General features: G+C 47.4%; 1 protein-coding gene and 1 long non-coding RNA gene across 21 annotated transcripts in view; one reads left to right on the top strand and one right to left on the bottom strand.

Moving 5' to 3' along the window:
* The window catches only part of PTPRF (protein tyrosine phosphatase receptor type F), a 405,229-nt gene that overhangs the window by 307,475 nt on the left and 76,026 nt on the right, over positions 1-21,728 (top strand). For all 20 annotated transcript variants that reach the window (XM_054072544.1, XM_054072564.1, XM_054072558.1 and 17 more), the window contains 2 exons: positions 17,629-17,898; positions 20,655-21,236. In XM_054072544.1, the coding sequence (XP_053928519.1) occupies positions 17,629-17,898; positions 20,655-21,236 (852 nt within the window). The remainder of the gene's footprint in view (positions 1-17,628; positions 17,899-20,654; positions 21,237-21,728) is intronic.
* On the bottom strand, positions 1,245-21,725 carry LOC128852844 (uncharacterized). Its single transcript, XR_008450922.1, has 3 exons — positions 21,613-21,725; positions 1,952-2,078; positions 1,245-1,366 (listed from the first exon to the last, which is right to left on the bottom strand). It is a non-coding gene; the product is annotated as an uncharacterized LOC128852844 (long non-coding RNA).

Raw genomic sequence — 21,728 nt, 5'->3', positions numbered from 1 at the left:
TTCCCTGATCACACTTTGTGATTTGTGTGATATGGCCTTTTGCTCAAAAAACAGCAAGATCTTTGATCCGTGTTGGCTTTGACTTACATTTCTGGAAATCTGTTTTGCTGTTTATATGGTGTTATGTAAAATGCTGAAATACCAGCTGAATTGGAATTCCTTTCTCCTTTAAACTCCTTAACTTTGTGTCATAGTAATTTTAATTGGGTGCTTAATCTTCTTAGTATAAACTAACATTTGGCGGAGTAGTATAAAAGGAGTCATAGTCTGATGAACCAGAGTTGCTCAGCTGTAGGTGAGCTGATATTTAGGCCTCTGCTTTGGAATGTGTGTGTTTAAAAACTGAACAGCTTTTTGGAGTTGTCTTAATCCATCTTATATGCATCAATGAGTGAGCCTCTGGCTATTAGTGGCTCACACTGGGAACCTGCGGGAAATTAGCTGCAATTCATGTAAAGTGATTTTTCTAATGGTTATGCTATGTTGCCAATTTAAAATTGTTTTCAACATACCAAAATAACTAGATCTTCCACCAGGACAGTCACCTGCCAGTTTTCTTTCTTTAAAAGTGTTTGAGTTAGCTTGGAGAAAAGCAAAGGCTAAATTCCCTGTACATTTTCTGTTAATTTCAGCAAAAAAATAACTGTGCTGTTTCATATGAAATTCTGTATAACAAGAGCCACTGGTCAGGACCCCCTGGGAGACATAGTTACGAATTTTCCCAAGAAGAGAATGAAGATTCTTGTGCTGGTACAACCCATAGTTTGTTGGGAAGTTAGAACCAGATTTTATTTCCACATAGTAAGTCAGCTGTCTAATAATAAAATCTCATCTTCATTTCTTCCTTCCTCTGTTTTCAAGAAAGAAAATACAATCTTAAAGCTGTGTATGTGTTGGTTAGTATGGAAAGAGGACATGAGAATGATTATGTCTTCACATGCTGTGTGTTTGCTTCTAGGGGTGGCTTCTGGCATTGTTTTCTTTGCTTCTTCTGGGGGACCGGGCTTTTATTTTGCAGCATAATTTGGATTAGAAGAGTATTTGGAAAACTGAAGTATCCAATTAAGCGTATCCAGAAGATGAAGCTATATCTATGCAGTGTAATCACTCATTTCACTCTCACAGTGTAATTATGGATGATTTTAAACTCCCTGTGTTCCTGCAAGTTCATTTTTCAGGCAAGCTGTACTAAAACTCATCCCAGATTGTCACTTTGCACTCATGAGAGGAAAGATTCTAGTTACCAGGTTGGCTGTTGTTGCATGTGCTTGTGTGGATATCCAGCCGTTTTGCTGCAGTATTTGGGATGTGTTGCTTCCTGTGACATGCTCAAACTCCTAATGTTCTGTTTTCTGTAGAGATGTGGCTGAAAAAAAGGCACAAAGGCTTCGAGAGGCAGAAAAAACTCCTCTTACAACTTTGTGATTTCTTTTATTGAACACGCTTTATTTAGGAAGTGAATCCTGTAGGACTGAGGAGGGTACTGAATTTTATCCGTGGCTTGCTGTGCAGCAAGGCTTGTCTGTCCCGTTCGGGCTAGGCATGGCCCTTGGGTGGTCTGCATGTGTGAGAGGATCTCGATGTTCACCAAAGTAAGGGTGCTTTTAGAAATATGTTCTGCTTTTAACCACCGTTTTCTTACACATAAATTTTCACAGCAAGCCTTTTTGTTGCACATAATCTTTACAATGTCGGTCTCTAACCTGTGTGATCCTGATAAAGCCCTGCTGTATATTTAAGACAGGATACCCTATAAATTATTATTAGATTAAATTTACCATGCATACTAGATCCTAGACAATATTTGTGCTTACAGTTTGTGATAGCAGATGTTCTACAAAAAAACCTATCATATTGTTACTATATTAGTTAATGACTTCAACAAATTAGTCAAACCAAGAACAGTATTTTATTTCTTTAACAAGCAAGGAAGAAAATTAGCATATCTTACTTTCTCAGGTCTTGGTTATGCAGAGTGAAAGAATCCCTTTTCTTCCTTCTTGTGATAGTCCTACAGTGTTGTCATTAGACGGATCAGTGACTTCCAGTACGGTCTTCAGAAGGTGCCTGCATCTTTACTAGAGAAGACATTAATTAATGCTAAATTACAGTGGAAGTTAAGTGTGTCGACTGCACAGTGGTTTCATAATCACAGAATCATAGAATCACAGAAAAGACCTCTAGGATCATCGAGTCCAACCATTCCTATCAACCACTAAACCATGTCTCTGAGCACCTTGTCTACCCATCTTTTAAATACCTCCAGGGATGGGGACTCAAACACCTCCTTGGGCAGCTTCTGCCAGTGCCCAGTGACCCTGTCTGTGAAAAGTTTTTTTCTGATGTCCAGCCTGAGCCTCCCCTGGTGCAGCTTGAGGCCATTCCCCTTTGTCCTGTCCCCTGACACTTGAGAGAAGAGCCCAGCTCCCTCCTCTCTACAACCTCCTATCAGGTAGTTGTAGACAGTCTCCCCTCTGCATCCTCTTCTCAAGGCTAAACAACCCCATTCCCTCAGCCACTCCTCGTAAGACTTGTTCTCCAGCCCCTTCCCCAGCCTCGTTGCTCTTCTCTGAACACGCTCCAAAGCCTCAACATCCTTCTTGGAGTAAGGGGTCCAGAACTGAACACAGGATCCTGGGCGCACTGCTGGCTCATGTACAGCTGCTGTTGACCAACACCCCCAGGTTCAGCTTTCCAGCCACTCTTCCCCTAGTCTGTAGCACTGCATAGGGTTGTTATTCCTCAAGTGCAGGACCCGGCATTTGGGCTTGTTAAACCTCATGCCATTGGTCTCAGCCCAGCAGTCCAGCCTGTTCAGATCCCTTTGCAGAGCCTCCCTACGCTCCAGCAGATCCACGCTTCCACCCAGCTTAGTGTCATTCACAAACTTAATTAGGGTGTATTCAATCCCCTCATCCAGGTCATTGACAAAGACATTGAACAGGGCTGGACCCAGCACTGAGCCCTGGGGGACACCACTTGACCGGCCTCCAGTTGGAGTGAACTCCATTTACCACCACACTTTGGGCCCGGCCAGCCAACCAGTTTTTCACTCAGAAAAGCGTGCACCTCCCCAGGCCAGAGACTGACAGTTTCCTAAGCAGAATGCTGTGAGGAACTGTGTCAAAGGCTTTACTGAAGTCCAAGAAAACTACATCCACAGCCTTTCCCCCATCCAGTAGGCGGGTCACTTTGTCATAGAAGGCAATCGGGTTAGTTTGGGAAGATCTGCCTTCCATGAACCTGTGTTGACTGGGCCTGATCACCCGGTTCTCTTGCATGTGCTTTATGGTAGCACTCATGATAACCTGTTCCATGACTTTCCCTGGCACTGTGGTCAGACTGACAGGCCTGGAGTTTCCTGGATAATGATTGACCTCATTGCAGCGAATACCCAAGAAATTGGCCACTTTCTCAGAAAGCATGGCTGAGTACTGAGCAGCAGTACTAATTTCCACCCTGTGTAGTTCTAAGGACTCCGTGGGCTTTTTCTCGTTTACAGTCTGGTTTTTTTTACTAGTTCAAATGTTTGTTTGTCTCTTGACACTTGGGGTTTACGTTTTTGATCATGTCCTCGGCTTTCCTAGCCTCCCAGGTAATCTTTTGTGAGTGTGCTGTGTTAGAAAGCACAGGCTCATTAGCATCTTTATCTTACTTTCCATGCTAACAAAGGAAGGTACTGGGTGCTGAAAAGGAGTATCCAGGCACTGCTCAGGGCTTCTTATATCAATGAAAGTACAGGAGGAGGAAGGAGCAGGCTATGCCAGTGCCTTGTCTCTGTGAATCCTTCAGAGCCAGCACTGGTGCACAGATGGACTTCATTAAAAGTTAAAACATTTCCACACCAGGGATTTGTAAAGGAAAATGGATGCGTTTTCCTTGAAGCTATTATTTTCATCTTACTAAGTGTGCTGCAAAGCAACCCTCATAAGCCTTCTGCTTCTCAACTGACAGGTCTAGCTGGCTGCTGCTGCAGAGCCAGGATGGGGCTGGGGACCGGCGCTGGGGGCTGACCGCCTCCCACCGCTGCTCTTTAGCTCTCCATGCGTGGAGAGTTGCAGAAAACATGCAGACCACCAGAGGAGCAAGAACAGAGTGAAAGCAAGAACAGAGAGCGTGCCAGGGCAAGGTGGTATTCAGGACATAGCAAGAACTTCAAAGTGGGCACAGTGGCATATTCCTGTCCTGTGCTTTCAGCATAAGAATACTTGCCAGTGCTGGTCTGGATGATGGAACACTCATCTGTTTGTAGTCCATGGTTACATGAACAATTATTAGATTTGGGACTTGAAGGTGCTGCAGGGAGAAGGCAAGGGAATAGAAACGTGTGGAAGATGCGACTCCTCTAATCCAGAGAGCTTACTATCTAATTTAGCAGCAAAAATCCGAGAAGTTGATTCAAGACATACAAGAAATTGATTTAAGAGTAGAAAGCAGATTGGATCAAGTGTGGAGGAAAAAAAAAGGTGGTGTCATTTCATCATACTCACTGGGAGTATAGTTTAATTGCACTGATTCACCTACACTATTGTTTCTTGATGAATACTTTTCACTCTTCATTTGCCTACAGCTTCAGGGACATCTGCACAGAGAGGAGCTTTTTCAGCCAAAAGTCTTGTCCTATGAAGTACCTATGAAGGTGGTGGCCAGCATGGTTCTCCGCTCAATAGAGGCACCGTTACTTGACCTTTTCCCCTGTATAAAAGCTTTTTTCTGCCCTTCTCTTTCTGTATACGTGGCATTATTTTTTTTTTCCTACTTCAGTGCCACAGAAGAGGAGGACTGTGTATAACATCCTTATTAATACACTGTGGAGTTCACAAGGTGTATTCCCCAGTGCTGCTAACAGCAGTAAGCAATGCAGATGCTATGAGAATAGTACTTATTGGAGCATCAGCTGCATGCTTCTCGTCAAATGAGAAATCTGCTGCACAATTTTCACTTCTTAAGTGCAGCCTTTCAGACCTTCAAGTCACAGTCCAGTGGGGCCAGTGCAGCGAGTTCCCTGGCCCAAAACTCTACACATAGCGTAGAGAAGCAAGCTGCACAGCCATTTTTAAAGAAAGACCATTTAAAACTTAATTGTCTCCTCTGACCCCAAATGGCAAACGAGTAAAACAGACTGGAGTAAATCAAAATGGTATTACTGCAAAACTCTGTGATTTCTTGATCTGTTTTTTGGAAGGCCAGGCTACTCTTTCGTTTGGCAGCAGGGAAACTTGCTTGGAGTCTGAAGTTTCATATGGCGAGTTTCACTAAGGAGCGATCACCCAAAATGAAGTGAGTGTTGTGGCTTTGTCCCCAGCAGCGACTCTGAGTCCTCTGCGGGGTTGTACGCTTCGGAACTTGGCAGTAGCTTAGGCTCAGACACGGAGGGAGCTCACCGAAATGGCTACTTGCGGCTACGTGATGCTTACTGCAGTGGGGATCTTGTGTAAATAATAATAATTCCGAATGACTGACACAAGCCTGGAGCAACAAGACTTGAAGCCTTTAAAAAAGGACATTTTTTGCTTATGTAATATTAAAACAGCTAAAATAGCAACAGCAGTGAAAGCTTGAGGATATCGCCAGGAGATGAGTAAAAGCTGGGAACAGTGGTCAGACAGTCAGTGACCAAAACTGGGGTTGTCTGAAAAAATGGCTAAATGATGGGGAATATGTTTGTTTGCAGCCCAGCTCTATGCACACTTCTGGCAATGTGCTCCGTTTAATCTGCCTCCCGTCAGGGTTGATGGGGGTGACGTTACTTGACCAGAATGAGGCACTGCTGGTGCTTGAGGGCCTGACAGCAATCACAGACAAGCAGAGACTGGAGAGACTCGCAAAGGAGATGCCTGGATGAGAGGCAGCAGGAGTGGGCAGTTGATGCAGACCAGATGATCCAGGCTGTTGCTTTGGACAGATGTTTGCCCTGGACCATCAGAAGAAGCAAAGCCAGGCTGTGATAGAGGCCACAGCATAACTACCCCTCAGAGGCTGATACATGGCTGAGGAGGGCTGCAGGTCTGAAGGGACGTGATCTCCCTGTGTACACTCTGTGCAGTCCTGACCTCAAGATAATGCTGCAGTAGAGCAGTGCAACAGAGAGCAGTGACCCTTTGATGAAGAAAGTGTACTCCTTTTTATGGGATTTCAGTTCTTTTAACTTCATTTCCTCTGCTCCCAGGTGCCACTCTATGCTGAAGCTACTGCTACAGCCAAAATCAGACCATCCATAACGTGGGCGGATGCACCTTGGCTCATTGTAAGCAGACTCGTGGTGAAAGCAGCCAGCGGCATGGCCAGAGCTGTGCAGCGCTCAGCACCACCAGACATTTGCTGCTCAGTCAGCACAGTGGCTCATGCTGCTGTGACTGTGTGTATCCTCATACTGGAGCTGGCTGGTTTCAGAGCTGGAGAGGCACACAGAGGATTCTGCCAAGTTTTCTCTTCCCCATATATTGCTATGAATATTTTTGTCATGTTTTCTCCCGGGGTGAAGAGAGTTCACTGTTAGTGTTTCTGTGAGTGTTTTGCTGTGCCATAGTAGTTATAATGATCACTGTTTAATAAATAATTGTTCTTTCTCCTTCTGCTAGCACATTTCATCTAAAGATTTCAATGTGCATTATAGAACTCAACTAAATAAGCTGAACAGTTTTATTCCTTGCAGAGTCCTCTGACGGATAAAAGTGCAATGCGAGGCTCAAGTCTGATTATTTGTAAAATGACCTTTATGGAAAATAGGAGAGCGGCTGGTGGCTCAGTGCATGATAATGCAACACAGAAATAGACTTGGAAACCTATTTCCCCTGACTCCCCACATGACCTGCATAGACGTGTGTGGAACAATTAGGCCTGTGTATCTGTGCTGACTAAATGTCCGTTCCCTCCCCTTCCCTATCCACTTGCACAAAGAGTTAGGAAATCCATCTCTGGTGCTCTGAGGTTTTCTGCTCTTAATTGAATTCATGCATGCATGTGTGTGCACTATGAATGGGAAAGGATGATTGGGAGCCCTAAGCATCCTGTCTGTCTCTCTAGGATGGAATATACTCATCACTGTGGCATGAGAACATTGTTCATTGCGTATAATGGGAGGTTGTCTTTTTCTCATGTAATCTGGCGTAAAAAAAGACAATCTGTCCTTTTGTTCCTCTATACCTCTAAAAGCTGTAATGGATGAAATTTGATTTATGTGGAGTCCTTGAGACACAAGATGTGCTTTTGGAGATAAGCAGGAAGAGGTTCATCACCCTCTGGGTTTTTGTTAACCTCTGTGTCTTTTGGATTCCAAAGTGTCTGGGCTTGCCATTATATTAATGCCTTGCATAGCACCAGAGGGTTTTCGGCAAAGGACAGATGCTGGCAGTTCCCAGCAGAATTGCAGAGACAATTGGGATGATGAACTTTCTTGTTGCTTTCAGGAAAGTATTAGCTTCCCACTTTGAAAAGCTTTAGAAATGTGTTTCTTTGTTTAAGGTAGTGATCTAAACTCTCAGACCGGTGCATTCCTATCCTGACTACAGCCCCTTGCCTTGTTTCAGGGAGCTAGTGCCCAAGAATACACAAAAGCAGAGCCTCCCATAAGCCCAAACTCATTCTGCAACAAGCTGCTGTGCTCAGAGTATTGCTGCTGCTGCATAAGACAAGCATGTCTATACAGGGTAAAAGCCAAATTGAATCAGCATGGGAATTTCTGCCTACAGAGCGCTGGAGCCATCTGACAGTCAGGACTGGCAGCCGCATCTCTGATACGGCCTTGCTCTTTGCCTCCTTGCTGTTTCAACTTGGATCTCAAAAGGAGACCCGATTTTACCTTCTGGAGTTTGCTATCCTCTGGTGGCATTTCTGCTGTGACTTGATTTGCTTTGTCTTGCAGATAGACTGGCACGTTCAAGTTAGCTGCCAGGCAGCTCAGGTTCATGGGAACACAGTAATGCGCCTGCTGAGCTGTTGTGTTCTGCACAGGGGATGCTCTGGGTAACCCCAGCCTTAAATCCTCTGTCACTACGTGAGGGCGGATATTCTTTGCTGTCACTGCTCAGAGTCATTTGTTTTGTGAAAAAACAGCAAACCTGTTGGTAAAACATGCTTCTTAGCTTGGGAGCGACATGGCTAGAGAACTGGAGATAAGGGAGAATGTGAATGGTATCTGTAAGGAGATGAAACTTTCAATTTACCATTTATCAGGATTATCTCAGATAAAGCAGCAGCTGTTTAAGCATTAAGTAAAGGGAAAGGAGAGGGAACTTTCTGCCCAGGTGTTCCCTTTTGCCTTACAGCTGTTCCAAAATAGGCTGCTACTGGTTTCTATTCCCCATAAGACACTAATATAATGAGAGATTAAGAGATAATCCAGCAATTAGTGACAAATAGCAGGTCCCAAACTTGTTCCTGTTTGACAGACCAGAAAGTAATCTGTTTGAATTAGCGTGTTTCACATGTGTCTCCTCACCTTTCCAGCTCTAATCTGAAGTGTCAACAAGTTGGGGAAGCCACTGCCAAAGCCTACTCCTGTCCATGCACGCTGATGCAGCGCGATTCCTGCTGAGCTCCCCAAAACAAAGCTCCAGGCCATCCCCCAGCTGCAGTAGCACCCCTCTCCCTGCCTGTGGGTGTGCCAAGTGGCACCACAGCGAGTCCCCTTAGTGTGGCTGGAGGCCATCAGCCTTTCCCAAGGGCAGGAGGAGGCTCTGTAGCTGCTTCTGCAACAGAGACAGGTGTTCCCATAGCTGTTTCATCATCTTCCCCCAGTCTTAGCCCTGTCACCAGCCTCTTGCTGTTCAGTCACACAGTCCCAAGAAGTGCAGCAGGTTGGGTCGTGTTTGCGTCAGTTCAAGTTTGTATGGTCCTGTTGCAGTGTCAGTGCTGCTTTCCAGAAATGCAGCCACTCACGGGTACGCCTGGTTTGCCAGAAGCACTGTCCTTCGCTGGCAAGGGCAGGAAACAAATCCTCCCTGTTGGGAAGAGCTGAGCAGAAAGCTGAAGCCCCTTGCTCTTGCTGAGGCCATGCAGATGTGATACGCTCCATTAGATAAGGAAATAAAGTGGTGGCTTGGGAGCAGCAATAAAGAGGTTCCCTCCCATCGCAGGTCTCACGGGATTAAATGAGCCTTATGTTAATGTTTTGTGGAGTAAGAGGTAAATCCTCTCTAAAGCAGGCCACAGGAAACCTGGGCCTCACGCCAGGACTGTCTGTTACGAGGATGTCGGGGTGGAGGTCCTCGCAGGATGTGGCCCCCACTTATGGGCCAGTTAAGCTCTGAGTTGGCTGGTTCTGGTCCCCTGGTATAGTTCAATTGAAGAAACGTAAACAACCGTTTTGCTGTTCTCTTGCAAGCTCCATTACACTTGGTAGGGCACTGTTGTAGCTGTTATTGGCAGTTTGTTGCCTGATCTGTACCATGTCAGTGTTGGTTAAAATCCTGTCCTCTAATCGCTGGAAATGGCTGACTGTACTGTTGCACCGTATAATGCCACATGCTGTTCTCTAATTTGCAGTGTTTCTGCTGGAAAGCAAATTCGTCCCCCCACCTTCTCCTTCCCTCATCAAAAAATGTGACTCATAAGCAATCTTTAACTATCAAATCCACTTCTGTATTCTCTCAGCGAGGGTTCGATTACAGCTGATACGCCACGGATCTGTAGCTGGAGTGAGGTCACTCCTGCTAAGAGAAATAAGATCTCCTTTGTCTATAAGGAAAATGCAACTAACCTTCTACTGTCTCTCCCGCAGGAACAAAAACTGGGACCTGCTCAATTCTCTCTGCCTGTTTTTTGTCTTTCTGATTTCTTGTCCATCTCACTCGCAGCACAGTGTACCAATAAGGCTCTCCCGAAACTGAGCCCAGCTGAGACTGCGCATGTCTTTCACTTGCCTGATATCTCTCTGCTGCATTTAGCTCTTTGTTTGGAGAGGGGGAGCAGCTCTTCATGGTAGAAGATTTTCCATTCACCACTTGGAACATTTCTTTCCTACTTGATAAAATTCGGATCTACGTATACGCTCTTCCTAGCGTGTGGTTGATGGGTTTAAAGTGCCTTTGCCATCATCTTTATAGCTGGAGTGGGTGTGTGGGAGCACGTCTGTCCGTGTGATGGTTGGAGTCCCTTGCTCTATGCATGTGCGTGAGTGTTTTGCACATGTGAATGTGTCTGTGTTTCCAGCCTCTGGCCCAGCGCGGGGCTGCCCCTGCAGCACCCTCCATGTGAGTATGTGTGGGACGTGTGGTCCCCTCCACCCTGCCTCAAGGAGCGGCGAGGAGGCAGAGGGGCCGGCCCTGCTCCGGGCCAGAGCGGTGCGAGTACCGCACACTCTTGTCCATGGCCTGGAGTGGTGTGTGTACACGGTGGGAAGTCATGGCTGACCTCTGTAGTCTTGTCTTGTCGTTTCAGTGGTGTGCAGACAGATGAAGCTTGGCCTGTTTTTACTCTCTGTGTTTTTCCTTGTCTTTTTTTATTCCCTCCTCATCTTCATCGCACTCTGCCATCAAACAAAACAAACTTTCATCTCTCAGATCAGCGAGAAGGTTGGTCCTTTTCACTTCTTATCCATCTACAGTACGCCACGTCAGATGAGACTTTTCCAGTAGGGAGAGGAGAGCCATTCCCAAAAGGGGAGGAGGCCCTACAGACTCTGGCTCCCTTCCAGGCACAGCCACAGCGTGCCTGATGAAATCTGCTTACTGTTTGCTGTGACTCTGGTGATGGCATTGATACTTTGCTTGCATGCCTTTGTTGCTTGAGATTTAAAGTGCACAGAATATGTTTCGCATGTGAATAACAGCCAGAGCGGTTTTGTTCAAAGGTAGGGTGGGAAGAAGTGCATGCTACTGTCTGTGGGGTCCTTCTCTAACCCATTACTTGTGCGAGGTGCCAGTCTAATACCTCTGAACTGCTGCTGCTTTCCAGCCAGAGATCAAGAGCTATCTTTGGAAGTAGGGATCTAAATGATCTCCAGTCCCCTCGTGAGCTGCTGGGAAGAGTGGGTTTCTCAGTTTCTCCTGTAGCTTTACGTGTTTTAACTTTCTCTAGAGACATAAAACTTGCGTCTGATCTCAGCTGGAGCAGAACTGGGCATGCTGCACTCCCTTGCCACAGGGCAGCAGGGGCAGCTGGCTGAGAGATGCAAGGCTCTCGTGCTGAGGTCCCTGCTCCTTGCCAGTCCCCGCTCTGGGGGCGTCCAGTTCTCCGTGCTTGGACACGGGGCCCTTTGCATGAGCAGGTCTGCTTCTTCTCTCTTCCATGGGGCTGGGTCTTTCTCTTGCTGGCAGGAGAGCAGAGAGCTCTGGCGGTGGCCTCAGTCTTGCCTAGGATGGCAGCAGGCGCAGGGGCTGGTAGCCACTCAGCAAAAACTGATTTGTGCTTTGCCCTGCTCTGTCCCGCTCCCCTCAGAGAGCCAGAGGTGAACAAAGGACAATAGTGAAAGGCGGCTTCAGGTTTTAAATTAAATCTAGCTCCAGAGCTAGCTAGATTCACGGCCCTACAGACTTCATGCTGAGGAAAGCTGCTTTTGGCAGAAGTCCTGAGCTAGTTTCCGGAGATGACTCCTTCAGCAAACAGGTACCATGTGCGTCCATCCCTCCACACATGCTGGAGGAGAGGGATGCCTGCAGCATTTCTCCACCCCAGCGCTGCTCCCGGGTGGCAAGGGGGAGACCCTGGCTCCTCTCACACATGTCATCAGGCAGCTGCATGAGTTGATCTTATAATCAGCACTGGAACAAGCTTTAACAAGTTGTCATAGCAGTTGTTCCAGTACACTGACTTCACTCTCGTTTCTCTCCCTGGAACGTGCTCTCGTTTAGATTGTACTGAGGCACGGAGCCCTTGTTGCTTACCCTCTAAAACCAGATTAAAATTACCTGGGCCCAGGACGCTAATGAAAAATGAGAACGAAGAGGAAGAGAGAAGAAATTAAAGCCAAGGCCCAAATCCTCCCAGATTTCAGTGAATTTGGAGCACCACTGTGATGGCTCAGGCACCTCTGGAGAATAAACCTTTGACAGGGCACTTAAACGTTTTAGTCGCATGGTTTAGCCGAGGGGAGGCAGCCGAGAATGGATATAAGCCAGCAGGAGCAGATAATTTCTCGTTCTTTGTGTTGACCCCTCCTTCCTACCCCACCAAAAATACCCACATACACAAATATTTAATGTGAAGCCAGAAATTAGTTTCTAAATATTCCAATGGGATTTGCCGTGCTTATAATTTGTTTGGCACTGATAATTACATCTTACATTTTTCCAGCTTTGCTTAAAACTGTGTACTGCTCACCCATGCATTTAATTATTGCTCTGTGACTGCTACAAGGTTATTTATTAATGAGTTATTTTATCTTGATACAGTGGATCTTTTCTCTTATTCCCCTCCTTAATGTTGTGTTATTTTCATCAGAGAAATTTCAGAGAGTGAATGCAAATTGCATAGCTCCACAATCTTGCTCTCCCTTACTTTGCTATTAGTATGTCACTATGCTGAATGCTGATGTGTCTCCAGTGCTGCACCACTGTAATGATATATCCTCTTTTATATGTGGTTGTCAGCGCAAATAATTAGACCTAAAAGTTATAGCTGAAATATAATCCAAAAATGGCAAGGCCCTGTTTTGGAAATTGTCTATAAAATGTCAGCACTCAAGGATGCATTGGGAGCATAAATAGTACAGCATTGTTTGAGCACAAGATTAGACTGTAAATGCATTTTTTCTGGTTCCAATTTTTCCTCTCCTGCTGTTGATTCTGTCAATAGATTGTGAGACTCCAGCAACTGCCTTTCCATTTGAAGTCCTTCCTTAAAATGATAGCGCTAGGGAGAGATGAAAGATTTCTGCAGATGAGTAAACCATGCAGACCGATGATCATGTTTGAGGCTATCTCCTAAATTCACTCCTTCCCAACTCTGAGGAGGTGGTTCCTGAGGAAGGCAGAAGTTTTGGGCCGAGTAGCAATGTGTTGAGGCGAGAGCACACCCTGTGCACCAAGGATCCTCCAGCTTGCCTGGCTGGAGTAAAGGAACTGGGCAGTGTCACCTTCTTAAAAACCTGTCTCCGCATCACTCTACTACTCATCCCAGTCAGGAGGTTAGAGGAGAGTCCTCCAAACTTGCTTTTGCTGTGCTGGAGGCCTGGAAGGAGCAGCACAACCCAGGCACTGCCGGTTCGTCTTCAGAGCAGACAGGACTCCAGACTGCTGCTCCTTCATGCAAAGGAAGAGCAAACAGGAGAGGATGTTGGGACAATGGTGCAGGACCAGAGCAGCTGGGATTGACCCAGAGAGGAGTGGAGAAGCGTGCAGAGCACGGGCACAACTCTCCATCGCCGTGGGGTAGCACCCAGCAAGCTTGTGATGGGGATGTCAGGACAGGAGGATGGAGCCCAGAGTTAGGTGCCAGCTGGGCACAGTGGGAAGAAAACCCAGAAGCAAGAGTGGGCAAGTATATGACTCTGCAAGCCAGAGGGAGGGATGTTAGCATTGTCGTTTGCTCATCTGTACTGTGGCCAAGGCAGCCAGCAGGAAAAGCAGTTTGGTTTCCCCTTCCCTAGCAGTACTGGACGGTTTTGGAAGCGTGGGCAATCCTCTTGGCACTGTTGTGTTTCCAGCAGAGCCCTGCTGTGTGCCAGCAGTGTCTCAGCATGTGAGAGAGGGGCTAACAGCACCAGCCTGGGAACCCGCAGCGGTCATGCCCAGGGCTCAGAGCCTACAACTGTTGCAGACAGCAGCAGGGAGGAGGGGTCCCTGGTTCTCCAAGAGGGTGATGTTGCCCTCAGAGGGAACCTGAGACATTAGGAAACAGCGGCTCCCCTGGTGAAAGGAGCCAAGCAATCGATTCATGCTCTTTGCTCTCAAGGCAAGGAATGTGCATGTTAATGCATGCTGAATTATTAACTTTTCTCAGTCTCAACCTTCGTGGCTGTTGTGTTGCCTGCTCCTCTTCCTTCTCCCCACAATCCCCCCAGTGAGTGAGGATCCAGTCTCCAAGATGTCCTTTCTCCCTGTCCTGTGGGATCCAGGGTAAGGCTCAGGTTGCAGGGCACTGCTCAGGGGTTTCACTTCATTTCCCAGAGAACGTTATCTATGGGGAGGCGTGTTGAATAGTGGAGCAGCACAGAGCCCTTACGATGCTTATTCTTGGGATGAATGACAATGAATCTCATTTTTGACAGTCTGCTGGTTTAACTAAACCTGTGAATTATACTATTGTCCATTGAAATCATTTTAATATTCACAGCAATTTTCCCTGTGCTGTTGTTGCAAAACCTCCAAACCACCTTCTCTGATCTTTATCCAAAAAGAAGATTAAAAAAAAAAAATTGCAAATTCTTGTCAAGAAGATTCTAATAAAAAGGGAAATTTCATTGCTGCAATAAATGAAGAACAACAAAATTTTCTGGACCGCTTAAGGTAGCATCATGGGCTGTGCTAGCCCATGTGATTTGACTTGTAAATTGGACAGAAATTGTAAGAACGCTGCTTTTAAGGAGTTATACTGATTTAAATTATTATCAGACTCTTATGCTAGAAAAGCAAGTGACTTAAATCGCTGGCTTGAGCCTGAGGAATGTGTTGATGGTGCTCTGCAAGCTGCTGTGAGAGCTCTGCCAGCTCTAGCTAATGCTAACTGACAGCATCTCCCCTTCTCCCTCCATACTGACTGGGACAAGAAGCTGCCAATTATCCCCCAAGAGGATGGGAGGCTGATGGAACCCATCCCTTCCTTTGCAGGCGCTCTGGCCAGAGTATCTTCTGGGCCAAATCTCTCACCAGAGGCATTGCCCTGACCCCCTCCTGTCTCCCCTCTTGAGAGCTAACCCACTACACATTGCATCCATTTTTAGCAGCTTCAGTGCCTTGGGCACCGCTGCTCTCCAGTGCAGGGCAACAAGCCCACCTTAGCAGCTCTGCCTGTGTGCTAACGAGGGGAGACCGGCTCAGTTACAGAGTTGAAAAAATACACTGCAGAGGCCTGTTTAACCACTCATCTGTTGCCAAGCTGAGGCCGCATGCAGCTTCCTGACGTGCCACAGGCTGCGATACGCAGGAGGCATGGCCTGTGTTGAGGTCGGTGATGCTGCAGCCTGCCCACCCTTTAGTAGGATTTGATCTGCAGGAGAGTTTTCTTTGCCGTTCATCCTTTCTGTACACACATGAACACACCATCCATCTCTGCTGCTCCCCTGTGGGTAGGACAGGAGAGAGAGAGACACTTCCAAAGTAGCTCATCCCTTCCCTTCTCCCTGCAAGGTGCTGCTAAGAGAGCCTCCAGCCCCTTTGAAGGACATCTCCCAGGAGGTGGTCGGCTGCTGGCTTCCCAGCAGGAGGAGAGAAGTGGCTGCAGTGCCCACAAGCGCTGCTTCTGCAGGACACATCAGGGGAGGTGCAGCACTGATGGGGCTTGGCATGGCCCTAGAACCACCTAGAGAGCAGTGCTTGACACGGGCACTCAGTGTGGGGTGCAGGGGAGCCTACAGCAGGCTGTGCTGTCTCTGGTCTCACAGGGCTGGAAGTCAAAATCTGTTTGTGCATGCTGGGCTCTGACCTTCCTGCATGGTCTCTTGTCTTCCCATGTCCCTGTGAGTTACTGTGCGCCTTCCCTGTCCGACTCTGTAGTGGCCTCCAGTGCCTGGTGCATGTGTGTGAGTGCTTTGTGGACACCTATGGCTTTATCCTCAGAAGTTTGCTCTTTTTTATTTTAATACAGTGTGGGTGGGTTTGGTCAATGGATGGGGATGGAATTTGAACAGCTTCTACCTGAAATAATTCGACGCCATGTGCACTGGAAAACAAAACCTGACTCTTAATGAATGGTGCTGGGATGCTTTGGTTGAAAATACACACCATCATGTTAAACCATTGCCATGTCCATCAGGTTCTCATGACTGTGTAGCGCTTGAGTACACTTTCAGTTCTGTCTGGTTTGGGGAGCACTGCCCGGATAGTCAAGTATCACTGGCTATCACTCATGTAGCTATTGGTTTGAGATTTAATAATTGATTAAAAGAAACAGCCAGCAAGACTTTCGATTTAGACATTAAGAAAAGAAAAAAAGCAAAGCAAGTTACCCTTCCCCCGGCTGGTAAGGAGCTAATGAGCCCTGTTTTGTCACCAAGACGATGTGTAGTACACACACGGTGTTGACAGTGTTGTCTAATTTATCACGAAGTTCTAGCTCTGTTGTACATGCTAGCGTGGGGGCTTCCATGTTCAGTCTCTCTCTGCAAGCTTGTTGGGTTGGGGATGAATCATCAAAGAGAGCGCTAGTGGAATTTGATTTGGGGAGAGTCAGCTTGGCAAGCGGAGCTGACACCTCTGCAGCTTGCTGGGCTGTCAGCAGCTTTACCGTCTGTGGAGACGCTGTGGTGTCCAGAGCCAGGCCAGTGGAGCCATGTCCTCCCTGATCCCCAGCAAGCACGGGGCCGGTGGTGCTTGTGATGTGTTGAGAGCTGGCACCACGCAGGCTCCTGCCTGATTTCCACCTGGCCCCAGCTCTGCGGCTGTTTGCTGCTCTGCCAGCCTGAGGCACTGACGGAGGAGCAGAATTGGCAGGAGAGGCTTGTTGGGAGCTGGTCAGTCGTGACCCCACCGATGCTTTGGGGCTGCCTTTCTGGTGGAGGAGGCTAGAGGAGAGTAGGGCTGCTGGGCGAGACAGGTTTGAGCAGTTTCCCTTTTTAACTACAGACTAGAATGAGCTCACCCAGAGGAGACAAAGATTTACCGAGCACAGTTGTTTCTCTACCCTTGCTTAAATAGGCCCATAACACTAACCCTGAAGAAGGGGCCTCATTTCTCGGTGTCATTTTCCTGACGGGAATGCATATGGCAGGCAGCTTTAGAGCTTTATTGTAGCTGAGAGTTGCTTACAAATAAGTCTTGAATGAAATACCCAGCAAGGAATTGATATGAAGAGAAGCTCTGCAATGAAATAAGGAGGAATACATCTCCCGAAGTGCTGCCACAAAGGTGGGAAGGGTTCTGCCAGACCAGCTCACTTCTGTCAAAATGGATATGATCTCACATCTGTCAGGATTAGTTCTCTCCTGCCCAGCAAGGTGATCTGTTCAGGCCCTGACAATGTCATGCAGCTCTGGTGACTATTTTTTCTGAGGCAAGGTAGAACCTGAGTTACATTTTTAAAGGAATTATGTTTTATTTAGCAGCACACGTGTGCTAATTCAGGAAGAAACCCTTCTGCTGCTCCTACCCAAACCCTGTGAGGTTTAGGAGACAAGTTGCTTTACTCTGGAGCTAATAAATTGAGCAAGTAATTCCGTTTTGCAGAGTTTCAGTGGGCCCTGCACGGAGAAAGTGTGTGACTGGCATTTGTGCATGCTCTCTAATTAGAGAGATGTAATTTAAATGTAGGAATGTTTCATGTTAGTAATATGATTTCGAAAGGCTGTGTTTGGAGGGAACGAATTGAGCCATCCCTTAATGAGTTCTTCTAATAAGATGCCAGTGGCTAAGGAAGGAGAGCAAAGTGTGTGCAATTTGGCAAAGCAGTGAACGACTTTTGCACTTCATTTTATCTGTCCCGAGGGATGGACAGGCAAAAATGTTGAACACCCCCCCTTACCTATCCCCGCAGTGCAACTGAGTGCTCTCTGCTGGTTCTGTGGCCCTACTAGCTGTCTCCTCCTTGTTTCAGTGCGGCGTGTTGCTCCTCGATTCTCTATCCCTCCGAGCAACCACGAGGTGATGCCTGGGGGGAGCGTGAACCTCACGTGCGTGGCAGTAGGCGCTCCAATGCCCTACGTGAAGTGGATGGCTGGTGTGGAGGAACTGACCAAAGAAGATGAGATGCCCGTCGGTAGGAACGTCCTGGAGCTTAATAACATCATGCAGTCTGCCAACTACACCTGCGTAGCCATCTCATCGCTTGGCATGATCGAAGCTACAGCCCAGATCACTGTCAAAGGTAAGGAACTGTTCCCTTTGGTGCTCCTACTTATGAGTTTCAACAGTGTAGCTCTTTGCCAAAGTGGTTTCGGGTGCAGCCAACTGACTGCAGTCTTCTGTGACTTTTACACTTTGTAAGGGAAGTTCCAAAACCCACAACTTTTGTTTTTTCCTGCTCATAGTATAATATTTGCTTTGGAGGTTATTTCCTCTTTCCCTCCATGATGGGAAGCAGGCTTATGTCCAGCTGGGTCCTTGTTAGGACACAAGGAAACCTCAGTGAGCCTGTGCTTGTCCCAGTAATTGGGATATCCCAGCAATTTCTGGCTTGTTCCATGCATCGGGAGCGTCAGCTCAGCACAGCAGCAGGCCATGGGCTGTCCTGGGGTAGAGGTCTGTGGGTGTCTGCCGTCAGAGAGCTTTTTGCACAGAGATCTCTTCTTGCAGTAAGGGCAGGGCAAGGAGGTTAATCCCAGCAATGTGAAGTGTCTTGACTCCCTGCAGGAAGGAGCTATATGTGTTCATTTTAAAATTGTTCCATATTCTTTTTGTCTTTTTCCCTTACTGGTCTGCCTCTTTGCCTTTCTTTTCTTGCTCTCCTTAAAGCATTCTTTCCGCTGCCATTTCACGAGTAGCTTTGCCCCAAAGAGGACATTATTGCTGGTTGCTGAGCACTGAGTACAGGCAGCTCCCTAATGGGAGGTTGAAGTACATGTCCTGCCTTTCGTATGTGGGGCCAAGCAGGTCCATACTATCACTTTCCTCCTCTCTTTGGAGTTGATTTTTAGCTCAGATTTCTACAAATATGTCAACTTCTGAGCATATCTGTTCTCGCAGGTCCCCTTCTGCACTATGGTCACCTTTAGTGCCGAGTTCCTGCTTCGACAAATCACAGGCTTGAGTGTTAACCTGCAGATTAACAGCAAATTCTCTTTTCCGTGATGCTAGTCTGAGGATGCTTTTAACCTTAGCCACACACCACTCCCTTTACTCACAGCACATGCTAGTTGGTGCCTTTTCCAGCCTCTCTTTTCTTAGAGAGCACAGGGTTGCTTCGGTTGTAGTAGATACCCAAGAGTGTACAGAAGAGGCACAGTGGGGAGGTGGTTTGGACATGGCAGGAGGAGGGGGGCACTGATGGTTCCCAGTATTTACCTCTTTACCTAGGACAACTCTACCTCGCTTTCTCTTTGGCTTACGTGATAGCCACTGCCACTGCAGGACTGCAGAGGTCCCCAGGACAGGGAGTCGTCTGCTCAGCTCCTTTAGCCTTTTGCCTTCCTCCTTGTTTCTCCATCTGTCTTTTCTGCATCTTCACTCTGAATATCTTGCTGTCTCTGTCCCTAGCTCCTTCACCCAGTGTTATTTCTCACGTGCTTACTGGAAAGTAAATGGTTTGCAGGGCGGGCAGCAGAAACAAGATGACACAGAGCTGATAGCAATAAGTGCATCGAAAGTACCTGCCCTGCCCCTTGCTCACGTGCAGGCTGCACACCCAAGAGCTAGCAAGAGTCAGGCTTATGGCTCTCAAAGGAAAGGGTGGATGAGCGTCATCTGTCTTTGAAAGCCTGAGGGAGGCTGTCATTTTCTTGGATACTCTAGGAAACATGTTGCTTCTGGCTCTGCTGTTGAACAGGATGCATTTGCCTTGCCTGAGTCCTCCATAGTAGCGGTATGGTGTCTGCTTGTGGCTTGCATGACCTTCTCGCCCACGCCAGCTCAGCCCTCACTGATTTTCCCAGTATTCACGTTGCAGTAGCACTGGAAAAGGCACCTCCCCTGGCAGTCAGAGCAGGTGTGCTCCTGTGCTACAGAGCCTTCCCTCCTCAGCTGAACCATTCAGAAGCTGGAAATCTGATGGCTTTGCCAAGGAACAAAGTACTTCAGGATCTTAACTTGGGTTGAGCATTTTTCCTAGTTCCTCATCAAGCACAGCTGCCTTAGAGGTTACTAATGACTAACTGGAGTGGTTCGTAGGAGGTTTAAGCTTACCGTACATGTTAATTCAGTCATTGTCTTAACATATTTGTGTACTCTGCAAATCTCTCTCACGCATACTCATTCTCCTTCTTTATTCTTTTGGTAAAATGACAAATCTGGAAATGTTTGCTTGCAGTAGTTGTGTTCTCGTTAACACTTCAGAGATGCCAGTGTCACAAGAGTTCTTGTGTAACAGTTTATTGTCTGGTTGCAGTTTGACACACCACCCAGTGAAATAGTGGATGTGAAAGCTGGTAATCTCTCTGGCCATATCCCTCCTGCATGCACTGTAATACTTACAAGGCATTCCCCTACCAACCCATCTAACAGCATTGTCCATGAGCTCCCTGTGGCCTAAGATGCTTTCTGTGGAAGCGAAGCATAGCTCCAGATTACCCGTGGTGCTCTCATTGCTTTACCGTATCCCTTTGTAAATCAGCTGTACACCTGGCTCCTGGGGCCAGCCCAGCCCAGCAAGCACCTTCCCACTGCCAGCTGAACCCCCATGACAGAAACATTCCTGCATCCCCGTTGAATTACCTTTATTTAGCCTGCTGCTGGTAAGTGCGTCAAGCACATCTAATAACATGATTGCTCTGTTTATCCTTCCATTAAGAACCACTTCAAGCAATATATGGTAATATAAAAATGCATGTTCTAGAGTATGAAATGATTTCTGCCTTGTAAAGAAGAATGTTAATGGGCGGTGGCAGCTCCATTTTTATCCCTGTGCACATTGCAGGGTTTGAGCTGACTGAATTATTTAAATCACACCTCTCTGCCTTCCAATTGCAGCACTGCCAAAACCTCCAACAGAGCCATTAGTGACTGAAACGACAGCTACCAGCGTGACCCTCACCTGGGATTCAGGCAACTCTGACCCCATTTCATATTACGTCATCCAGTACAAGCCCAAATCCTTGGATGGTCAGTTCCAGGAGGTAGATGGCGTGGCAACAACGCGTTATAGCATAGGTGGGCTCAGCCCCTTTTCAGAGTACGAGTTCCGGGTCATCGCAGTCAATAACATTGGCAGGGGTCCCCCCAGTGAGCTGGTCGAGGCCCGGACAGGAGAACAAGCTCCTTCAAGTCCACCCCTGAAAGTCCAAGCAAGGATGCTGAGCGCCAGCACCATGCTGGTCCAGTGGGAGCAGCCAGAAGAACCTAACGGACAGATCCGAGGATACCGCGTTTACTATACCACCGACCCACACCTGCCTTTGAGCATGTGGCAGAAACACAACACCGATGACAGCCACCTCACCACTGTGGGGAGCCTTATCACAGGGACCACATACAGCATCCGTGTCCTGGCCTTTACTTCGGTGGGCGATGGTCCCCCCTCGGACATCATCCAGGTCAAAACGCAGCAAGGGGGTACGTATGGAGTGAGGCGTCGCGTCTCTGTGTCCACCCTAGTGATGTGCAACTCAGACGTGTGTCTGGTGTGCATCAGGCATCACAACTGCCCTTGGTGCTTAAATGGTTGCATGTCAGAGTGGCAGCCGCACCTCACAGCCCTCAGAATTAAGCTGTCAGCTTGTCCTAGGGAGCTTGTGCCAATCTTTGTATAAGTAACACAGCCCACAGTTTTATCTGGGATATAGTGGCTAAAAAAGTGACACAAGGTCCTGGAAGTGGATGTTGGCACCTATGGAACTCTGCAAGGCCCTGCTGGGGTCTGAGTACACATGCAAGAGGAAGGAGTTGGGATGCAGTCAAGGGCTGTGAGATAATTCCCGTAGTTACCCACCTGGATCCGAGAGGTGCTTGCTTGTTGTCTGGGTTGTTCCCAGAGCACAGTACAGGGGGGAAGGAAGAAAGGAGGGTCCAGAAAGAATGGAAAAGGATATTTGCAGGTGAAATGCA

Source organism: Cuculus canorus, chromosome 8 (assembly GCF_017976375.1).
Source record: "Cuculus canorus isolate bCucCan1 chromosome 8, bCucCan1.pri, whole genome shotgun sequence".
Lineage (NCBI taxonomy): Eukaryota > Metazoa > Chordata > Aves > Cuculiformes > Cuculidae > Cuculus > Cuculus canorus.
This window is presented reverse-complemented; position numbering and strand designations above follow the sequence as displayed.